At 54.0% G+C, this 21,450-nt stretch overlaps 2 protein-coding genes and 1 long non-coding RNA gene across 5 annotated transcripts in view; 1 reads left to right on the plus strand and 2 right to left on the minus strand.

Moving 5' to 3' along the window:
• Window positions 1–4,739, minus strand: part of LOC115834809 — a 21,783-nt gene extending 17,044 nt beyond the window's left edge. Inside the window, exon 1 of the long non-coding RNA XR_004029786.1 lies at window positions 4,484–4,739. This is a non-coding gene — a long non-coding RNA (uncharacterized LOC115834809). The remainder of the gene's footprint in view (window positions 1–4,483) is intronic.
• On the plus strand, window positions 3,738–15,461 carry CSRNP1 (cysteine and serine rich nuclear protein 1). Its single transcript, XM_030812088.1, has 5 exons — window positions 3,738–3,917; window positions 10,590–10,840; window positions 12,061–12,320; window positions 12,861–13,175; window positions 13,272–15,461. Exons 2-5 carry the CDS (start codon window positions 10,630–10,632, stop codon window positions 14,259–14,261), a joined length of 1,776 nt encoding a protein of 591 aa, XP_030667948.1. The 5' UTR covers window positions 3,738–3,917; window positions 10,590–10,629; the 3' UTR covers window positions 14,262–15,461.
• Window positions 15,462–18,438: 2,977 nt separating this feature from the next.
• Window positions 18,439–21,450, minus strand: part of TTC21A (tetratricopeptide repeat domain 21A) — a 31,190-nt gene continuing 28,178 nt past the window's right edge. For 2 of the 3 annotated variants that reach the window (XM_012497640.2, XM_030812089.1), the window contains exons 23-29: window positions 20,815–20,965; window positions 20,272–20,433; window positions 19,945–20,137; window positions 19,622–19,846; window positions 18,954–19,074; window positions 18,718–18,785; window positions 18,439–18,630 (exon numbers count right to left, since the gene is read on the minus strand). In XM_012497640.2, the coding sequence (XP_012353094.2) occupies window positions 18,553–18,630; window positions 18,718–18,785; window positions 18,954–19,074; window positions 19,622–19,846; window positions 19,945–20,137; window positions 20,272–20,433; window positions 20,815–20,965 (998 nt within the window). In that variant the 3' untranslated portion in view covers window positions 18,439–18,552. The remainder of the gene's footprint in view (window positions 18,631–18,717; window positions 18,786–18,953; window positions 19,075–19,621; window positions 19,847–19,944; window positions 20,138–20,271; window positions 20,434–20,814; window positions 20,966–21,450) is intronic. The other variant, XR_004029787.1, reaches the window with a different exon arrangement.

Genomic DNA, 21,450 nt, shown 5'->3' on the forward strand with positions numbered 1-21,450 from the left:
CTCAAGTGCCCAAACCTGCCCAATACCCTGATTGTGTCAATTCACCCTCCCATCAACAATGTACGATGAGCCAGGTATGGTGGCTCATGCCTGAAATCCCACCATTTTGGGAGGGCAAGGTGGGCAGATCACTTGAAGTTACGAATTCGAAACCAGCCTGGCCAACATGGTGAAACCCCATCTCTACTAAAAATAGAAAAATTAGCTGGGCATGGTGGCATGTGCCTGTAGTCCCAGCAACTTGGGAGGCTGAGGCAGTAGAATTGCTCGAACCTGGGAGACGGAGGTTGCAGTGACCTGAGATCACGCCACTACACTCCAGCCTGAACAATTTACAATGGATCTGGTCAATTCTCAATTTTGTCATATTTAATATTGTTAGTTTCCTTTGAAATTGGCTTTACTAATGGGAATAAAGCATTAATTTTTAATTTTAAAAAATTTTATTTAAAACTTGTGATAATTTTTATTTACCTAAAATTGGTGGTTCATGGATGCTGAATGTTGGAGAAACTTAGGACTCTTCCAAGTATTCAGAAATTCCTTGAGGATATGTGGGTGTGTTTCTGCCTATATATGTGCCACAGTCACAGATGGATGCTGCTCCAGACCCCACCCTTAATGCTTTGGAACAGACCTTTCTTTTCCCCATGAATAAGAGTTTACTTGGGATCCCAGAGGGAGATGTTTCCCATCATCAGCAACATCTGGGGAACATCTGGTGAGTCCATCCCAGGATGGGGAGATTCTTTTCTGGAGAACACATGTCACTTGATTCTTTTTATTCTCCTGTATTTTCCCTTGTTCTCTCTCCTCCATTGGGCTTCCCACTCTAAGCGCCACTCCAGCCCTCACCAGCAAACTCCCTACCCTGATTTCTGACTCATCTGGTTTCCCCAATATACAACCTAACAGGATGCAAATGTAGGCAGCATGAGAGACCCTCATTAATTCTAGTGCCCAACCCTGCCCAGTTCCCTGATAAGCAGGCAGCATCTTCTAGAAACTGAGTCAAGGAATGTTGAAGCTGGTGAGGGTTCTCTTGTCCAATGCCTCCGTTTTACAGATTGAAAAGCTAAAGGCCAGAGAGAGAGGGAAAGAGAGAGTCAGGGACAGAAACAAAACTAGATCACTTCTGGGTATCACAGAAGCCTCTCTTCTGCTGGAAACTTGGCCTGGAGATTAGAGGCAGGCAGGAAGGCAGGCAGTGGAAAGGATTCCTTGGGACCAGCAACGTCTGCAGCCCGCAGCCACAGTGAGAGCACAGCTGAGGTCTGAGCTGGGTGGTGGAGGGTGTGTGGTCTGCGGGGTTACCCCTTAAAGCCCTGAGAGTGGAGTCACCTCTAGCAACAGACACCCAGCTTTGTAGCCTTTAAGCTCCTTCCTGTGCATTCTCAGCTACACTATAGCTTCAGTGTGCTAGCTGCGTGTTAAAAATCCATCCACTGCCACCTCCAGCCCTGACCTCTCCTTGAGCCCTGGCAACTTTACCCATTTACTAGGCATGTTTAGTTTATTCAACAAGTTCTTATCAAGCACTGGAGATAGAGCAGTGATCAAGTCCAACATTGCTCCTGCCCTCCCACTGCTCACAGACAACGCACAAGGAAATGCACAAGGAAACCACACAACTAAGTGGGTGCAAGGCAGGTGCAAGGTGGGATCAGCATCCTTGAAAGTTTAAACAGGACATACTCTGAGAACTGACCACTGGCCAACAGAGCTGGAGAGCAGTCATCAGGGGTGTGAGGTGGAAGTGTACAGGTGAGGCTGGGACAGAATCATACCTCATGTGTAAAATAAAACCGAATGCAGAAGGACTAACATTAAAAGCACATGAACTGGCCGGGCACAGTGGCTCACACCTGTAATTCCAGCACTTTGGGAGGCCAAGGCGGGTGGATCATCTGAGGTCAAGAGTTTGAGACCAGCCTGGCCAACGTGGTGAAACCTCATGTCTACTAAAAATACAAAAAAACTAGCCAGACGTGGTGGGGCATGCCTGTAATCCCAGCTACTCGGGAGGCTGAGGCAGGAGAATCGCTTGAACCCAGGAGGCGGAGGTTGCAGTGAACCGAGATTGAGCCACTGCACTCCTGCCTGGGCAACAGAGCGAGACTCCATCTCGAAAATAAAAAAAAAAAAAGCACATAAACCAACAAAATGACACGTACACACATTAATGGCATTGAAGCGGGGTGGGGGGGAAGGGAGTGGTAAATGGGAGTGGTAAATGAGGGTATGAAGAGAGAGGTAAGACTGCAAAAGTGAGAAAGGGCCAGATTATTCCAGCTTTGTAGGCCCCAAGGAGTTGAGACTTCATCAGGAGGGTACTGGGAAGCCACTGCCAGAGGGTACTGGGAAGCTCCAGCTGCCCAGACACCTCCCCCTGCAGGCCCCCAGGTACACACTCAACGCATGCGGAAGGACAGGGCCTTTATCTTCCCCCAACCTGCTTTCCTCCTATTGTTCTTGCAGGAAAGGTAAAGGGGAGCAGACCCCTGCCATTCTACATACACATCTGTGGCTGAAGAGGGGCTCTCACCATCAACTCCACCGCAGATGCCATCCAAGCAGGCCAGGAGGTCACCCCCACCCCCAACCTGGAGGAAGGTAGAATGGAATCCTGAGGGCTGGGCTAGTGGCTGACAGCATTCATCTAGGACAGTCAGAAGAACCCAGAATGCAGCGGGAACAGGACGGGGAGGGGGAGGGTCAGGCTCCCACGAAGGCTCCCTGGAGGAGGCAGTGCAAGCTGAGCCCTTAAAGGCATTGGGATTCTGGTAAGCAGAGAGAGGGCAGGAGAGCATTCCAGTCGAGAAGACCGGCTGCAGTAAAAGCGTGAGGGTGGAAACGCTCGAGGTGATGAGTAGACTCGTACCTGCGGTTGGGAAATGGGGCTGAGGGTGGGCTCCCAGGCCAGGACTTGGTTGCCGGGGCATGCCGTACCGGGAGGGTTGGCCCCGAGTCAGGAAAGGCCTTGGCGGGAGCAGAGAAGGCAGTGGGCCATTTTAAGTGGCCAAGATCTGGCCCGGAAGAAACCAGCCTTTTTATTGAGGGAAGGTTGAGGTGGGAGTGGGGAAGCTAGTTCTAAGAACCCCTAGTTTGGAACTTCTGCAGGGAAGGGTCTCTTGGCCCGTGGGCAGGGATGAAGTTCAGGCCCACTTATTACATCCATCCTTCCCGCTCCCCGCCTCCCCACCCCACACACCCCAGATTCCTCTCCAGCCACAGTTTACTTTTCCGGCGGATCTGGGGGTGGGTGGTAGGTTGAGGGCGGAGGAGGGAACTTTTAGATTGGAAAAAAATAAACTCCCTCTAGAGGGATGGGGGTGGAGAGCGTACAGGAGACGTCGGCTCTGCCACTGTCTAGCCCGTGGCCTTGGGGAGTTACGAGGTGCTCCCGGCCTTAGTGTACCCATCTGTAAACTGGGGCGGTGGGGCGAGGTGGGGAGCTCTACGCGCGGCTCTGCCGGCTTGAGTCGTCCGCGCCTTTAGGGACGGTGCTGGAAGCGGGGCGGGGAGGGCGCTGGCGGGAGAGGACTGGGGGCGGAGAGCGGCGGAGGCGCAGTTACCGGGTCAGAGTCCGCAGGGAGGCCCCCAGGCCGCTGCGCCAGGCTCCAGGCGGGGGAGGAGGCGGCGCCTCCGGGGCGGGGCTGCCGGGCTGCCTGGCTGGAGGCCCGGCGTGCGTCAGCGCAGTGAGCCCCGGAGTTTTCCACTGACGAGGAGGGCGGAGCGGCGGGCGGGGCTGGGCGCAGCCAGTCTCCCGCCGCCGCCGCCGCCGCTGCCGGACGCGCAGTGCGAGGGGCGGCTGGACCGACGGCTGCCGGGCCGAGCGCACAGAGTCGCGGCGCGGGGGGCGTCCCCGGCCGGGACGCGGGTCGCGTCGTTGTCCTCCGCGAGCGTCCGGATTGCAGGTGAGCCCCGAGGGGCCTCGGGCCCGGCAGGACGGGACTTTGGGGAGGGGGCATTCAGCGCGAGTGACACTGCCGCTCCTGCCTGCTGCGGTTCACTCCCCGGTACCCTGAGCGGGCGCGGGGGCTGGAGCTGCCCGGCTCTGACGGCGTGCCGCGGCCGGAGTCGGGGGCCGGGGGCCCGGCCGGCGGGAGTCGCAGGTTTTCTGCTCCCCTCCCCCGCCTGCCGCGGTAACCCCGAGAGAAGTCACGGCTCCCCGAGCTCGGCGCGAGTGGGGACAGAGCCGGGCTTGCGCGCGAGCGGCGAGGCGACGGGGGCGTGCGTCCGCGGGTGAGTTTCCTTTTGACCCAGTTGCCTGAGAACTTTTCAGAAGTTCCTCGCGTGGCCGGAGCAGGTGACATTTGTCGCCTTCCTCCTCGGGCTCCCCCCTCGGGGAGGCTGCGGGAGCTGCCGCGTGTGCCGGGCGCCCCCGGCCGGCGGGGGTCAGGGAGGGAGTGGAGGGATGAGCGTAGAGGGAGGCGCGGTGAGTCACGGACCCCGGGAGGGAGGGATTGTGTCGTAGGCTCACCTGTTTGTCAGTCGCCGTCACTCTCAGAGGCCACTGCTGTGAGTCACGGGCGCAGCTACACCGGCCACCCGCAGGCACACGTAGACTGTCTCCCACGCACTTCTCCTCTTTCCGCAGCACGTACTTCCTCCCCTTCCTCAGTTTCTCCTCCCCGGGGCCCATTCACAGGCACGCACTGTGGAGATGCCCACACCACAGCCATAGTCACACACTGAGTCACTCCCGCTCCCAGCACAATCACACACAGCCGTAGCCCACACTCCTGACACCAGAGGGTTCCTCCCCATCTCCTGCTGCCCACCCAGCACCTCCACCCAGAAGTCTCAAGCCTTTTGGAGAGTAACTCATCACCTCCCCCGACCCAAATCCTTGACAGCCCTGCCCTCTTCCTTCTCCACATCTCGGTATCTGCCTTTCTCCTATGCCCTTGACCTGTCATCTCACCTGGCCCTGGCAGCACCTCCAACCGGTCACACCCCTTCCACTCCCGGTGCTGAGCCACGTTTTTAAAATGCAAATCTGGCATTGTCACTCCCTACTTAAGCCCTTTGTGGCTTGCTGTGCCCTCGAGCTAAAGCCTGCCCTGGAGCCCAGGCTCAGCCTCACGGGCTGCCCCTCCTCCGATCACACTGTGCTGGTCCCTCCTCCTGTTCCTTACCCATGCGGAGCCCCTGTCTGGAACTCTGCCTGCATTCCTTCCTCGGAGAGACCTACCATCACCCCAGCCGTACTCTGTCCTACCCTTCAGACCCTCCATCCCAGCACCCCACTCTATTTGTCCGCCCTGCTCAATTCAGAGCTTCAAGAGGGCAGCAGTTGTGTAAGTCTTGCTCCCTGCATGCGCGAGTGCCTGCCACAGTGTTTGGCACATACGTGAGCTTAGTGCGTATTTGTTGAATGAATGAATGCGAGAGGAAAGAAGGCCCCACTTAGGTGGAGGAAGCAGTCATTGTCAGGTGCAGTTTCCCTTCTGCAGGAACAAGTGTCTCATGTAGCCAGCAAACATTTGGCACCTATCCAGTGCCAGGTCCTGGAGGCCAAAGCCGAGGAGCTGTCCCCTCCCCCAGCTCTCCTTCAGAGGGATGCTTGGAGGAAGAGGTGCCAAGGCTTTCGGTCTGCCCTCTCTGGGCCACCCAGGCTGGTTTTTCAGTGGGGGCTAGAGGTGCTGGGAGGTGCCCTCCCCTTCTCCCAGGAAGTTCCTGAGGGACAGGGGTCATGTGACCCCAAGTGTTTTGGGGGGACTGGCCAAGGCCTGGGGCTCTGAGGTTAAAGGACACATTCTTCAGATTCCTGAAGGGGGATGGAGGCAGCTAAAGGTGCCCCCTCCCTAAGACTGGCTTGGGCTGAGGCCTGGGGCACTGGTGGGACTGCTGAGGTGGACAGAGGAGTTGCTGTGACGTTTTCAAGCCCCGCCCCCACTTCTCGAAAACAGCCTTTGGTTGCTTGGTGCCCAGGGGTGAGGTGGCCTTTCCTGGATTCGCACAGTGTGATCTGAGCTTGTAGATAACTGTGGCCAGTTGAGTGGGGGGTTGTCAGTGCCTGTGTGTGGTGGCAGGAGGGCTGCCTGATTGTCAGGGCTCAGATCCCAGAAGAAGCCTGGCTCTCTGATTCAGGGCCTGTCTCTGGGGTTCCTCGGCGGTGTGGTATTTCTGTCTGAGCCAGCTCCTGGGAACTGCTTTTCCTTCCTCCAGGACCCTAGGGAGGGGGCTGTGCTCACCCTGGGAACACTGCCATGGTCAGGATCTTGATTCCTGGGTAGCTGCTGAGGGCCCCTCCCCCCACCTCTGACTCACTGTCTGACACTTTTCTTAGATTCTCACTATCTTTCATTCCCTCTTGGCCTCTCCTTGTCTCTGGCTCAGTCTTTTTGTTTCATCTCCTGCCTCTGCCTCTTAGCCTCTGGATTCCCAGGTGGAACAGAGGAACATGAAAACCAGGGGCACTTCCCCCACCTCTCCAGAGGAGTATCAGGGAGGAGGTAATTTCTTATTTCATTCCCGCTCTGCAGATTTGGAAGGGATTATTCATCACTAGAACCTGCAGCATGACCGTAGCTTCCCTGTGTCTCTGTTTCCCTGTCTGTAGGCTTGGAGGTCATAACCTCCTCACCTTAAGTTCTCTTTCTGTCGACATCCCTTAGGCAGAGCCACAGTGTGTGGCTGAGCCTGCTTTCCTGACATCTCTCTCCATCTGTTTCCTCTTGGGGGACCAGGGAGCCTCCTGGGATTGCCTACACTGGCACCTGCCTGCAGCCTGAGCTTCCCTCCCCTGCCCCCAGAGCCACCCTTTTTGAGCACCATTCTTGCTTGTACCCTCTGGCACAGCTGGGGGATAGACATGTGACTCTCCTCCTGCCCCTCTTAAATTAACTGTGACAGGAGCAGGAGAAGGTCACACTGACCAGTCACCCTCAGCAGCCTCATGTGCGTAAGATTGCCTGTGCAGTTGGGTCTGTACCTGATATGCAGGGCTGGTCTGCTTACCTCTGGTATTATCAGGTGCCCTCTCTATGCCAGCCTCTGTCCTAGACATAGGCACAGGGGCAGCCAGAGAGAAATGCCCTCAGCGTGAGGCAGATGAGCAATGAGGCCCTTGCAGTCTGATCAGATAAAGTCTGTGATGGGGAAATACCAGGGTTTTTGGGAGCTGTTTTACTTTGGGCTGCTATAATAGAAAGTCCATAGACTGTGTTGCTTTAAAAAAAGATTTATTTTTCACACCTTGGGAGGTTGTGAAGTCCAAGATCAAGGCTCTAGTCAGCCTGATGAAGTCCGTCTTCTCGGCTTGCAGGTGGACACCTTCTTGCTGGGTCTGAGCTCACGTGTTGGAGAGGGAGACCATCTCTTTTGTGTCACTTCTTATAAAGGTGCTAATAAGGTGTCATTCATCTCCTGATTACCCCAAGGCCCACCTCCAAATACCATCACACTGGGGATTCAGTCTCAACATAAGAATTTTGGTAGGATACAAATATTCAGTCCATAGCAGGAGCACAGAGAGGCAGGAGGAAGGAGTGGGGGATTCAGGAGGCCCCTTGAAAGATGACTTTCTGAAAGGGAATGAGGCTGGGTTGTTCCAGCTTTGCAGAGGCCAGGAGGTGAGCGGGGACATGGCCATTATGGGAACTGCCAGTTCAGCTGGAGTATAGAGAGCAAGGTGGGGAGAGGGAAGCAGTGGCCAGGTCAGCTTCAGCTTCTTGAATTCTGGACTTGATCCTAATGCCCCAAGGGGAGCTATAGAGTGGTTCTAGGTGTGGGAGTGGCAGGTAAATGTGTGGTTTAAGAAGGTCATTCTGGCTGCAGGATCAAAAATGGCTGGGGAAAGAGGGCAGGAGCAGAGGGACATGGGGTAGCTGCTGTGGGGACAGAGACATGTTAAGGTTAGTGAACTTTTTAAATTGATAGTAACCTAAATAAAATGCATAAGTATATAAATCTTAAGTGTCCATAAGATGAATTTTTACAATTTTAGACATCCATTTAACCACCATGCAGATCAACACAGAACTTTTACAGGTCCCCCAGCCCTTCCTACCTCCCACCCCAGAAAATTTCCCTCATGACTCTCTCCAGGGTGTCCTTCTCCCTCCCCTGGGGAACCACTGCTCTGACTTATATCATCACAGAGTAGTTCTGCCTTTTTTTGAACATTTGCATGTATTTCATGTCTGGCTTCTTTCACTCAGCATGATGTCTGTGAGATGCATCTGTGTCGTGTGCATCCAGGAGCTGGAGCTCATTTTTTATTTTTTTTTAACAGTGTAGAATAACACATTCACTGGGCACTTATCACTAATCTAAGAACATGTGACATGTATTGATTCTTCTAAACCTCTCAACCCTATGAGGTCTTAAGACAAAGAATTGGAGGCACAGAGAGGTTAAGGAACTTGCCCAGGATTACCCAGCCAATTAATAGTGGATCCAGAGTTCAAAAGCAGGCAGTCTGGTTCTGGAGCCGAAGTTCTTAACACTGCCACGTGGCCTTCATGATACCTACTGGGTCTGTACCTGACTTTGTGTGGATTAAATGGATTTACGTGAACTCCCAGGCATGGGGTGCCTGGATGTAGATGGAGGAAGAGAGAGGAAGGAGTTGAGGATGACTGCAGGTTTCTGGCTTGAGTGACTGGGTGGGTGGTGGGGCTGTTACTAAGATAGGGAACACAGGAAGAGGAACAGATGGCATGGGGGGTGGGGAACAGAGACAAGGGGTTCGATTTGGGGCCTGCAGAATTTTTTGTTTCTAGAGGATGGCTGGGCAGAGATACCAAGTGGGCAGCGGGTCCTGGGGGATCTCAGGCTGGATGTGTGGTGAAGGAGGCATTCAGGGCCCTGTAGATGGCATCTGGAACTTGGGAAAGGATGGGGTCTCTTGGCAGGATGCGATGGGGACAGGATATGTGGGTGTTGTTTGTCCATATGTGTGTTTCCGTGTGGTCTGAGCATGTGTGTACATGTGTATATGCCTGCCTCTGGGTCATGAATCCCCCACCTCCTGGGAGAACCTGCGGGTCAGCTGGGAGCTGGGTTGTTTTTGTTTGTGGTTTGACCCTGGGAGGGGGGTGCCAAGCCTGAGAAACTACCCACGGAGAAGCCCCCGGAAACATCTGTGAGTCTTCTTCCCTCAGGCCCAGGGTGGGGGATTGGCCGGGGAGGGAGATTTTCTTGCTTCTCTCACGCTTGCCTAGGGGAGGCTGTCCCTGGGGTAAACATTATCCAGTTAGTAAGGTTGACAGCAAACTCTACAGGATTCGGGGACTTCGTAGGCGGCTGGGAAGAGGGCGAAGGAGTGTTTGGAAAGGACACCTGAGTAGAGGAGACCAAGACAGCCTTCTGGTTGGTTTTTCCTGTTCTCTCTCATTTCCTGTGATGGCAGTGGGGGAAGGGTTCCCCAGCACTGGGGCCTCGGCCCTCAGCTTCAACTTCCTTTCCCTTTCCCCCTGGTGACCTCCCCGAAGGCCCAGCTGGAGCAACAGACACAAGGTAGCTGTACTCAGCCTTTGGGATTGAGTCCTCTGGGGCTTGCCAAACCTTGGGAAGGACCCTTATTTGCTGACGCATTCCAGGGAATGAGCCCCAAGTCTCTTCTGCTTGGGTAAGGCCAGCCAGCTGTGGGAGTCTCTGGTTATACTTCTGAGGGCTGAGACTCTCACATGGGAGACAGTGATGTGTTGTGGGGTGCTCCATGTCATGAAGCCACAGACAGGAGAGACTTTGGACATTAGGATCAAATGAGATGTTAAAGAGACGGCCTGAGTGGCTGTGGTCACACAGGCCTGGAGGCAGGAGACTTCTTGACAGTGGAGCGGGGGTTTCTAAGGGAAAGTCTGAGAAGCTCCCACACCGGGAGGGGGAGGGCTCAGAAACTACTCCGTCTAGGAATGGAGGCCAACGTCAAAGCCAGCCTGTTCCCCAGAGTGCCTGGCTAGCCTGGAGCAAGGGCCCGCAGCCCTGCCAGTGTGCAGGGTGGCGTGCCTGTGTGGGTGTGCTGGAGGAGGAGGAGGAAGCAGAGCCACCATACCAGGGCTGTGCGGGCTGTGTGGGCTGCTTGGGCTGTAGGGCGCACACACACACAAACACACACACATACACACACACACAGGCACACAGATGCAAGCTGTGTGAATCACCCAGCCTATGAGTCAGCCCCAGGATTCCTGTCGGGGAATGAGTGAGACCAGGCTGAGGTCTGTCAGTCCATCTGTTTGTATGTCTGCCTCCTTCCCCTGCTGGTGTGGATGCGTGTGTGTGTGTGTGTGTGTGTGTGTGTGTGTGTGTGTTTTGTGTATGTACGTAAGTGTGTGTTGTAGGAGGTAGTGGGGAAGGTGCCTGGTGCCTGGGAAGGCTTTGAGCAGAGGTGGGAGTTTGAAACATCAGGCTGTGGATTTGCACATTAGTTTGGAGGGAGGGAGGTGCTGTGCCTTGTGCAGAGATCCTCCTGGAGACTGTGCACTCCCCCACACAGAGCTCCACAGGCAGGGCTGGAGGGCAGAGGCCAGGGTCTGGGATGCCTTGGAGGGTAAGTGGGAGGGATGATGATCCTGGCTGGAAGCCCACCTGCTGCTGCCTGCCTGCCACTTAGAGCCTTCTCATTCCCATTCCAGGCTGTCTGTCCCCAGACCCCAGAGCACCTCCGGCACCACCATGACTGGGCTGTTGAAGAGGAAATTTGACCAGCTGGATGAAGACAACTCCTCGGTTTCCTCCTCCTCCTCTTCCTCTTCCTCTGGGTGCCAATCTCGCTGCTGTTCCCCAAGCTCTTCTGTCTCCCGTGCCTGGGACTCAGAGGAGGAAGGCCCCTGGGATCAGATGCCCCTGCCTGACCGTGACTTCTGTGGCCCCAGAAGTTTCACCCGTGAGTCCTCCCTCCCCTGGGAACTCCATCACCTGCCTGCCTTCCTGAAAGATGAAATTTAGAAGTCCTTGACCAAATGCCTTTGGCCTCTGGAGGTTATGTCCCCATGGCAGTAGCTCTCATGAGCTATAATACAGTGGTCACTCAGTGTCCACTGTCCAGGGGCACCTGAGCCCAGCTAATCCACCTTTGACCTCGGGAGTGATGACATCCAGGATGCAGCTCTGCAGAGTGCCCTCAGGTCCTTCCCGGTCTGGCCCCTCCCTTCTGTTGCAGTTTCGTTTCTCCAATGAGCACCCTACCCTCCTACAAATGGAACTGCTGGAGTTCCCCGCCCGCCCCATGCTTCTCTGCCACGGGGCCTGTCAAGCCGGTCCCTCTCCTGTCAAAATGCTGTCCATTTTGCCTGAACATAGTGAAAAGGGGTTTTTCCTGGTTATTTTCAAGCTTGTATAATTGTGATTCCAGACTGATGAACATGGCCCTAGAGCAGTGTTTCTGGACCTTATTTTTCATTATTGTTTCCCAGGAAGCCTATTTAGACATTTTCTCCTTAATTACCCCCCACCATGAAATTTTAATACAATAGATGTGCTGTTTACCTTTTTATGTACTGTAGGGTATATCTGTGCATTACACATAAAAAGAATATAATTTTTAGCACATGGAATCTAACAGTATAAACAGAAAACCTTTTAGAAGGGAATTCCCTCTGGTAGCTGGGTACAAAATTAATATAGTAAGTTGAAATATATGGAATTTCCAATATTTGACCATTACATGGTAATTTGTTATGGTTCAACCTAATGAAAATACCAGTACATAGCTTACTAATCAATAAACATTCACTTGTAAAGGGAAAGCCTTTTTAAGCCTGTTGCAAAATACAGAAATCCTACAAATCAATAAAAAACAATAGAAAACTGTACAAAGGACCTGTACATGGCTAATAAACATAGGAAAGATGTTTAATCTTATGAATACTGTCATTTGGACTGGTAGATAACAATAAGCCAGTGCTGACATGGGTGTGGTATTCAGTTTCAGCCGCTCCAGTCCCAGCCACACAGGCTCCTAAATTCACATTTCTTTTTTCAAAGTGGGTGGAGAGGGAGGAGGGGAAAGGTGGGAGGCGGGAGGTCAGTCTGACATGATCTTTTTGGAGGTAAGTTGTGCCTCACTGAAAACTAATCCCCAGCCCATCTCTGCCTGCTTTCTAGCCCTGTCTATCCTGAAGCGGGCTCGCCGGGAGCGCCCAGGCCGTGTAGCCTTTGATGGGATCACCGTCTTCTACTTCCCCCGCTGCCAGGGCTTCACCAGTGTGCCCAGCCATGGTGGCTGTACTCTGGGTATGGCCCCTCGCCACAGTGCCTGCCGTCGCTTCTCTTTGGCTGAGTTTGCACAGGAGCAAGCCCGTGCACGGCACGAGAAGCTCCGCCAGCGCTTGAAAGAGGAGAAGTTGGAGATGCTGCAGTGGAAGGTAGAGACAGCCCTCTCCATGGCCCACCTCCTGAGGCAGCTCCTGGAGTCCTAACCTTGAGGGGTGGGCGTACCAGTGGTGGGTGCTGACTTGCTCATTATGTGTATGGGGAAACAGGCCTGTGGGCCTAGTAATTGGCTTGATTGGAGTCTGTTGCCTGGGTTGTCTGCAAACAGGAGCCACAGAGGAGGGCTCGTGTCTATTTGCTGCAGGGGCTGAGGGCATGATACCTGAATCTGAACTTTTTGGAGAGGGGGATGTAAAGTTGATATGAACTGGGGGTGTGTGTATCTGCCTGGTTAGGAAAGGGAGTCTGTCCATGATCTAGGGAATGCCATGAGTAGGATATCTCTTTTTTTTTCAAATGCCCTGGGGGCAGTTTTCTTGGCTGTCCTGTTCACTGTCTGACACACAGTGCCCATCGCAGATTAAGCACGAGTAGTGGGGGGTAAGCACTTGGGGAGGGTTTGTCTAGTGACAGTAGGGTGAAGCCCATGTCCATGTCTGTGCTTCTCACATCCCCCTTTCCTGTGGATGCAGCTTTCGGCAGCTGGGGTACCCAAGGCAGAGGCAGGGCTGCCACCTGCGGTGGATGCCATTGATGACGCCTCTGTGGAGGAGGACTTGGCAGTCGCTGTGGCAGGTGGCCGGTTGGAAGAAGTGAGCTTCCTACAGCCCTACCCAGCCCGGCGACGTCGAGCTCTGCTGAGGGCTTCGGGCGTGCGAAGGATCGATCGGGAGGAGAAGCGGGAGCTGCAGGCACTGCGCCAATCCCGGGAGGATTGTGGCTGTCACTGCGACAGGATCTGCGACCCTGAGACCTGCAGCTGCAGCCTGGCAGGCATCAAGTGCCAGGTGTGGTGGCTGGACTGGGCTGTGATGGGGAACCTGAGCGTGGGGACTTCTTTGCACTCCACAGAACCCTCACTTGTACCTCTACTTTCTCTGCAGATGGACCACACAGCATTCCCCTGTGGCTGCTGCAGGGAGGGCTGTGAGAACCCCATGGGCCGTGTGGAATTTAATCAGGCAAGAGTTCAGACCCATTTCATCCACACACTCACCCGCCTACAGTTGGAACAGGAGGCTGAGAGCTTTAGGGAGCTAGAGGCCCCTGTCCAGGGCAGCCCACCCAGCCCTGGTGAGGAGGCCCTGGTCCCTACTTTCCCACTGGCCAAGCCCCCCATGAACAATGAGCTGGGAGACAACAGCTGCAGCAGCGATATGACTGATTCTTCCACAGCATCTTCATCAGCATCGGGTACTAGTGAGGCTCCTGACTGCCCCACCCACCCAGGCCTGCCTGGCCCTGGCTTCCAGCCTGGCGTTGATGATGACAGCCTGGCACGGATCCTGAGTTTCAGTGACTCTGACTTTGGGGGGGAGGAGGAGGAAGAGGAGGAAGGGAGTGTGGGGAACCTGGACAACCTCAGCTGCTTCCATCCAGCTGACATCTTTGGTACTAGTGACCCTGGTGGCCTGGCCAGCTGGACCCACAGCTATTCTGGCTGTAGCTTCACATCAGGCATCCTGGATGAGAATGCCAACCTGGATGCCAGCTGCTTCCTAAATGGTGGCCTTGAAGGGTCAAGAGAAGGCAGCCTTCCTGGCACCTCAGTGCCACCCAGCATGGACGCCGGCCAGAGTAGCTCAGTGGATCTCAGCTTGTCTTCTTGTGACTCCTTTGAGTTACTCCAGGCTCTGCCAGATTATAGTCTGGGGCCTCACTACACATCACAGAAGGTGTCTGACAGCCTGGACAACATTGAGGCACCTCACTTCCCCCTGCCTGGCCTCTCTCCACCTGGGGATGCCAGCAGTTGCTTCCTGGAGTCCCTCATGGGCTTCTCCGAGCCAGCCGCCGAAGCCCTAGATCCCTTTATTGACAGCCAGTTTGAGGACACTGTCCCAGCATCTCTAATGGAGCCTGTGCTGGTGTGAGGACCAGGATGCCTTTTCCCAGCCCCAAGAGACCTGTTGCTGCTTTCTTGTAATTGTGGGGCTCCCCAGAGTCTGCGTAACAGTCTCCCACTGGCTGGCTCACCCACAGGTGCCATGGGCACACTCCTGGTTTTCATACAATTCTCTGGATTTATTTATTTTGTTTTAACTTTTCTGTGCTGAAGAGAGGATTGGGGGAAGGGGGCTTCCCCTTTCAGCTGCCCGGCCCCCCACACCCACAGCTTGCTCTTCTGTCTCCACAACGTGAGCCTGGAAGAGGAGAAAATGTGGCTCCTCTGGAGCTTGGCAGACCACTTTTCGGTCTTTGTGTGATGTTCCTTAGCCCAAAGACGGTGAGACAGGGCTGAAATCAAGTGGCTTCTGCCACCCTGAGCCCTAGACCCATGGGTGGCTAAATCCACTGGACTGTGAAGACTAATTTATTTCCATAATTTATTTGGAGATTGAGGAGGCTTTGGTTGCACCTCTCTGGCTGGTGGGTAATGCCATGGGTGGGGTGGGCACAGGCCCTCAAGAGCCCCTTTTGCCTTGTAGTCCTACACCTTGCCCTGCCTGGGCTTTGTGCAGACTAGGTGTGGATTTGAGCTCTATGATCTATGTCTGCTGCCTGGCTCCTAGATGGCTCTGCAGGCAGGTGCTGGCCAAGGACATCATCTAGGCAGGGGGAGAGGCTGGGCTGAACAGCTGTGACCAAAACTCCCTTCTGCCCCACCCTGCCCCCTCCACTTCCTGCCCTCTGTTCCATCTTCCCCCTCGCCAAAGGCCACAGCCTTTATTCCAGGCCCAGGGATGTAGGAGGGGGAAGGAGGAAACAGGAAGCCCAGAGAGGGCAAAGGGCCTACCTCGGGGCGCGAACCATGCCCCAGACTATTATCTCAGGGCTTTCTGGGCACTGCACTTCAGCCTGGCCCACCTGCCCATGCCCTGAGGCCAGTTGGCGAGGGGTGGCTCCTGAGGGTTTTTGTACCCTTTGTTTGCTAATGTTTAATTTTGCATCATAATTTCTACATTGTCCCTGAGTGTCAGAACTATAATTTATTCCATTTCTCTCTGTGTCTGTGCCAAGAAACGCAGGCTCTGGGCCTGCCCCCTTGCCCAGGAGGCCTTGCCAGCCTGTGTGCTTGTGGGAACACCTTGTACCTGAGCTTACAGGTACCAATAAAGAGGCTTTATTTTTAACAATGTGGTATGTATTTGTGGGGTGGGAAGCAGGGGTACACCCTCAGGGGCAAAGGGGATGGGGGACAAGCCCTGCAGAGGGGAGTATGGACATAGGCTGTGTTGGGGGGTAGGAGTAGGCACACCCAGCATATTGGGCCTCTTTCCAGGCAAGCCAGTCAAGTTGGAGGCAGGAAGCCAGCTGAGAGGCTGGCCAGGCAGATAGAGCAGTTTCTCCTTTGGATTAACCTGTTCCTCTACAGTGGTGACCTGGGGTGGTGGGGAGGAGCAGCAGCAGGGTCTTCTGACATGGGGCTATCTGCTGGGGATGGGTAAGGGCACCCTTCTTCCTACACACCCACACTGAGCTGAGGCCTTGTCCTGAGGGTGAATTCTCCAACCTGGGTGGAGGCAGGGTAAGGGGATGTGCCTGGTCAAGGCCTGGTGATGGCCTTACACGCCACTGTGGTCCCTGGGGACTTGAGCAGGGGGGCAGCGGGAAGGGCAGGGGGGAAGCTGCAGAACCTCATCCCTCTGCACCAGCCAGACCTGTCTGACCTGTCCCTGGCAGCTCAGCTGGGCTGCAGGCCAAAGGAGTAGGCCACACCCTGCTCTGGGGAGCCTGAGTCTGGGGGACTGAGAAAGGTTGACTTCCCCCTTAGGAATGATAGCGATTTGTACAAGAGCTGGAAGGAGGAACCACCAGAGGAGAACTGATTTGGGTCTCCTTGCTCTAATTCTCTGCTTTGGTCTGTACTGGGCTCACTCATCTCTTTGGCTTAACTGGTAAGAGCACAGAGCCAGAATGCTGGGCTTGAATCTCAGATTTTCTGCTACCTAGTGAGGTGATTTATGCAAATTACTCCCTCTGTGCCTGGGTGTCCTCAATACTGCATGCAAACAGTAACACTACTCACCTCATAAGCTTGTTTAGTTCATATTTACAAAGCCCTTAAAGAGTGCCTGGAACATGCAAGTCCTGTGTATGTTTGCAACTTGCATTGATGTTCATGTTTCTGCCATTCTTTCTCTGAATGTTTAATCCTTTCATTTTTGCCTGTCCTGTCACCCTTTAGGTATCTGTCTCTTGCCTCTGGACATGCATGGACATGACCACATGGCCATATCAGTGCCATTAGAGGACTCATAGTTTGGAGTCTGGCCTATGGTGGGGCAGTATGTCTCTGTAACCAGCTTAACTAGGAATAGCTGGGCCGTAGGCTTCTCAGGTTAGAGTACCCTGGTACACTGAGTTGTCCTGTCTCTTCTTCACTGGTGCCTGGAGACCCTTCTGTTGCAATTACTTCAGCACGCACAATCCAAAACCTGGGTTCTTCCAAGGGTTCCCAGGGTCGCTCTGATTGGCCTGGTGGTCTGGGTGGCAGCCCTCAGCTCCAGTACTCTGGCAGGAAGCCCCAACAGGCTTCCACCACAGGGACTCAGCCCATGGCTGGACTGAGGCCTGCCTACTCCCACCTAGGGCCACAGGGTTCTTAGTTTTTGTTTCTTTGTTTTTAGATAAATGAAGACAATCTAGGTTTTACAGCAAAAACATGATTAATGCACAATCCCTTTACAGGATCATTCTCCATATAGATAGACCTGTCAACAAACCTCTCCCAACAAAACTGGGTTGTAAAGCAGATCACAGAAAGGAGACTGGGTTTTCCCATAGGGAAAATGGTAGTAACCTGGAGAAAGCAGTCCAGATCCCCAGCTCATATCAACAAACCATGTATGTGATCAGCAGTGTGTTATAAAAACAAGGCTCAGCACCATCTGAGTTACACTGTTCCAAAGGGACTCTTATCTGTCCACTGTTCCCAAACCTTAGTCACTAGACAACTGCTCTTGAAAACTCTGCCCATATCTGCATTCTACTTTAAATAATTTTTCTTTAAATCAATTATATCAGTATGCTTAAAAGTTAAACCCATCCCATGGAACAGCACCCATAAATTCCTGACTTTGCTGTGCTAGTTGGTTTTCTATGTAAAAATGATGTGTTTTTAAAAACACATAGTTATTAAACTTTCAAATGTTCGCTGTGTATCACTGGCAGAGAGTTGTGCCATGATTTGGGAGACATCTAATTTCCTGCCACAAATGGGGACACTAAGACCCAGAGAGGGGAAGGGACCTGGGAAGGCCACATTGGGAGATCCTAGGCTTCCTGATTGTCCTGAGGCCAGACTGTCCCATTATTGGCATCCTTAATGACATCAAGGAAGACTGGTATTGGGAGCACAGCAAAGGTGGCCTCTGTCACCCTCTTGCCAGTTGCAGTTAACATTATTCATCTAAATAGGAACCACTGCATTTGCCCCCTTAGACATTAAAAGAGTTTCTGTAGGATGTTAGATGGGCAATGTCTTTTGTAAAAGTTGAAGTGGGAACTATTTTTTCTTGGAATGTATTTCCTTGTGCCAGGCGAGGGTAGTCAGGTTTGTCCCAAACTGGTAAGGACCAGAAGAAGCCAGCTGGACTTGGTGGGGAGTGGGGGTGTGGGGAGCAAGGGAAAGGGAAACAATGCATGGACAGGGTGGGACAATGGCCCGCCCTTGCACCCTGCAGGCCCTGTCACACAGGGCCTTAGCTGTGGGGGCCTTCTGCAGTTAATCCTCCTGTCTGGGCCCACTGCCCACAGCATCCTGGGCCCACTGCCAGGTAGACTCAGAGGGTAGCATGGCAGAGAGAAGTAGCTGCTTCTTTAGCTCCAGGATCCTGGAGACCAGACAGAAGAGGGGCAACAACCATTGAAAAATAGCTGAAGGGGATTATTTTCAACCACCATTCCACTAGGAGCCCCCTCTTTGCTCCCCTCTGCCCCCTCAAAGAGTCTGGGATAAAAGTGAGGTCTGTTAGAAAGCGCCCAATGAGCCCAGCAAAAGTTAAGCCAGTTGATGTCTTTCTTCCCAGAGCAAAATTTCTTGTGCCTTAAAAACATAAAGTTAGGTCAGATGAGACATGATTCAAAATAAACCACATACACTATAGAAATGGGGAAGAATGTGTCATTTTCTGAATCCCTTCTCCACTGACCCACTTTCCATCCCTCCACACAACTTCAGTAGGTTAATGGCTTCTACTGGTCCAGGCCCCTTGACCCCAGCTAGGGCCTCAGGGACCTTCGGGCCTTTTCCAAAATTTCCTCCCTGATCTTGGGGTAGTTGGGGTGCTCCCTGAGGACCTGGAACAGAGAGAGAATGGGTGTGCAGTATCAGGCATGGTTCCCCACCGCTACACCAGGCCCTCCCCACCAAGGCTGCTGGCTTACATCGTGGCAGATTTCGATGGCCTCCACAAATTTCTTGTCCTTCAGGTAGTTGAAAGCAAGTTTGAAGCCTACCAGGGACATGGAGAGCATAGATGGTGGCACCCTGGTGACCTGAGAACCCCTCTGGTTCTCATAACAGCCAGAGTACAGGCCTTGAGTTCTGGGGTCATGGTGGGGGTCCTCCTGCCCACCTCCCTCCCATGTCCATTCACGTGCACCCTGGCTGGTTGCCTTACCAATGGCAGGGTTGGTGTGATGACTGTACTTCCAGGCCAGTTTGTAGTTGGTGACTGCATCCTTGTAGGACTGCTCCTTCTCCATGATGAAGCCCATGTACTCATAGGCCTTGTAGCAGGACTGCAGGGAAAGCCAGTTAGAGCCTCTGCAGAGCGGAAGCCCCAACTGGTTCCCTGGGCCAGGGTGGGACTAGGACCAGAACCAGAAGCAGGCAAGGGACAGAAGTGAGCTGCCATACACCAAACTGCCAAGGGACCCCAGGGGTACCCCAACCTTTGCAAGAAGCCGACGGTGTGCCCTCCTCTCAGCTACCCCAGACACTGGCGTAACCCCTTTCCCTGCAGCCCTCCTGTTCAGCCACTCCCATTCCTGGCCTGCTCTGACCTGTTCCCTCCAGCTTGGAACCCATGAACCTTTCCCATCTCTGTCATTTAGTGTTCCCTCCTCTGGACATGACACGACCCCTGTGCACCTCCTCTCACCTGGTCCATCGCCCTTGATCCTCATTCCTATTCTGGCCTGTCACCCATGTGCCCCCCTCAGCCTGCCTCTTCCCGACTAGTTCTTATTCTATATGGCCTCTACCTGCAAAGCCTGCTTCACCTTCCTGGAATGCCTAGAACCCTTTCTGCCATCCCGCAGCCCTAGTGTGTGTGTGGCTCCTTGCCTTGTTGTACTGCACACAGCGCCGTAGCAGTTCTAAGGCGAGATCGAACTTGCTGCCCTGGCAGTAAATGTCGGCCAGCAGGAGCCAGCTCTTCTCCAGGTCCTCAGCCTCACTCAGCACCCAGGGGGTCTTGGCCAGGCGCTTCAACTGCATACGCGCCTTGGGGATCTGCTTCAGGAACACGTAGGCTTGTGCCAAGGCCAGCAGGGCAGGGACGCTGTCCTTCTGCACACCAGGTGGGAAGTGGACGTCAGCACGCGTTGGCTGCCTGGTCTTCTCGGCCCTGCCACCTGCCCATGCCTGCCAGTCCCCACCCGCCACACCTCAGCCTGCGCTATCTGGATGAAGCTGCCCAGCGCAGCCTCCATGTTAGCCTTCTCCCTGGTGGCCAGCCGGCAGAGGCCCTGCAGCAGCCGCAGCTGGGTCTGGCTGGAGTCTGAATGTGGGTAAAACTCACGCAGCAGCTTCTCGGCAGTGCTCACGCCCTGCTGCTCCAACTCCTTCTTCTCCATGTAGCTGCAGGTGTTAGACCTGCGTATCAGACACAGGCCGGTGGCCTGCCTGTGTGGCCCTCACCTGGCTTCAACCCAGAGGCTGCAGGCTTTCCGTAACTTCCCCAGGGTTCCACCCCTGCCTCCATGGGCCCTTACTTGCTCTCAGCCCCCTGGTTCTCAAAAGCCTCTCCGCCCACAACCTCGTTGTCTGGATTCAGACAGATCTGCACCATGTGGTAGATGGCGCTCTGGCCCCAAGTGCTGTCCTTGCGTGCCTTGTTCAGGAACTTTAAGGCTTCGTTGGGCTGCCCTATGTGCCTGTGGTGGAGAAAACATCAAGAATCAGTGAGGGAAACTAAGGCCCAGTCAGGGCAGGGATATACAAGGGCCACTTTGCGAGTCTGCACAAAGCAGAGGCTGGATCGCTGGTTTCCCAGCTCCCCTGGAGGAGATGTGGGCGTCGGACCTGGGTGTTGGATGCAGGCTGGTGGCCTGCCCAAGTGGCCCTCACCTGGCCTCCATCCAGAGGCTGCAGGCTCTCCCAGGGTTCCACCCCTGCCCCTGTGGGCCCTCACTTGCTGGGCCCGGGTGTCCTGGAGGCAGAATTTCTGCTCTCTTTGTGCAGAGCAAGGGCCTAGCCTATCTGCCAGTAGGGCTTCCTGCACAGAGCTGCCCCTCAACACACCACACCCAACTCACCAGCAGTAGATACCTCTGCAGTACTTGAACCCTGGTTCCAAAGGCACCCGGCTAGACACCTTGTTGGCCAATTCAAAGAAGGCAGGAATGTCTTCAAGTTTACCACTTCTTCTTAGCAGATCGATTAATTTATTCAATACCAAAAAATTGTCTAAAATAAGAGACAGAAATCTCCAGGCTGAAATGCCCAGTAGCTGTATCAGATGAGGATGCTGGGGCCCTAGGAGGAGCCAAGAGATACTGCCCATCTGGGCTGAGCAGGGACATTCCAACAGCTCCAGAGTCTCCACTGGTCTCCAGAGTAGAGTAAAGAATAATACTAATGCTTAAAAATAGTAAAGAATAGCAGCTAACATTTATATAGCACTTATATTGTACCTGGTATTAAGTGCTTTACCTATATATTAACTGCAAGATTAGGTAGGTACCTAACCTTTTTTTTTTTTTTTTTTTTTGAGACAGAGTCTTGCCCTGTCACCCAGGCTAGAGTGCAGTGGCGTGATCTCGGCTCACTGCAAGCTCTGCCTCCTGGGTTCACACCATTTTCCTGCCTCAGCCCACCCCTGAGTAGCTGGGACTACAGGCGCCCGCCACCACGCCTGGCTAATTTTTTTGTATTTTTAGTAGAGACAGGGT

Source organism: Nomascus leucogenys, chromosome 4, assembly GCF_006542625.1.
Source record: "Nomascus leucogenys isolate Asia chromosome 4, Asia_NLE_v1, whole genome shotgun sequence".
In the NCBI taxonomy this organism is placed as follows: Eukaryota; Metazoa; Chordata; class Mammalia; order Primates; family Hylobatidae; genus Nomascus; species Nomascus leucogenys.

Coding starts and splice junctions, on each gene's coding strand:
- CSRNP1 (XM_030812088.1), top strand. CDS start 10,630: ATGACTGGGCTGTTGAAGAGGAAATTTGACCAGCTGGATGAAGACAAC. Junction 10,841..12,060: donor TGGCCCCAGAAGTTTCACCC/GTGAGTCCTCCC, acceptor CCTGCTTTCTAG/CCCTGTCTATCCTGAAGCGG. Junction 13,176..13,271: donor TGGCAGGCATCAAGTGCCAG/GTGTGGTGGCTG, acceptor CTTTCTCTGCAG/ATGGACCACACAGCATTCCC.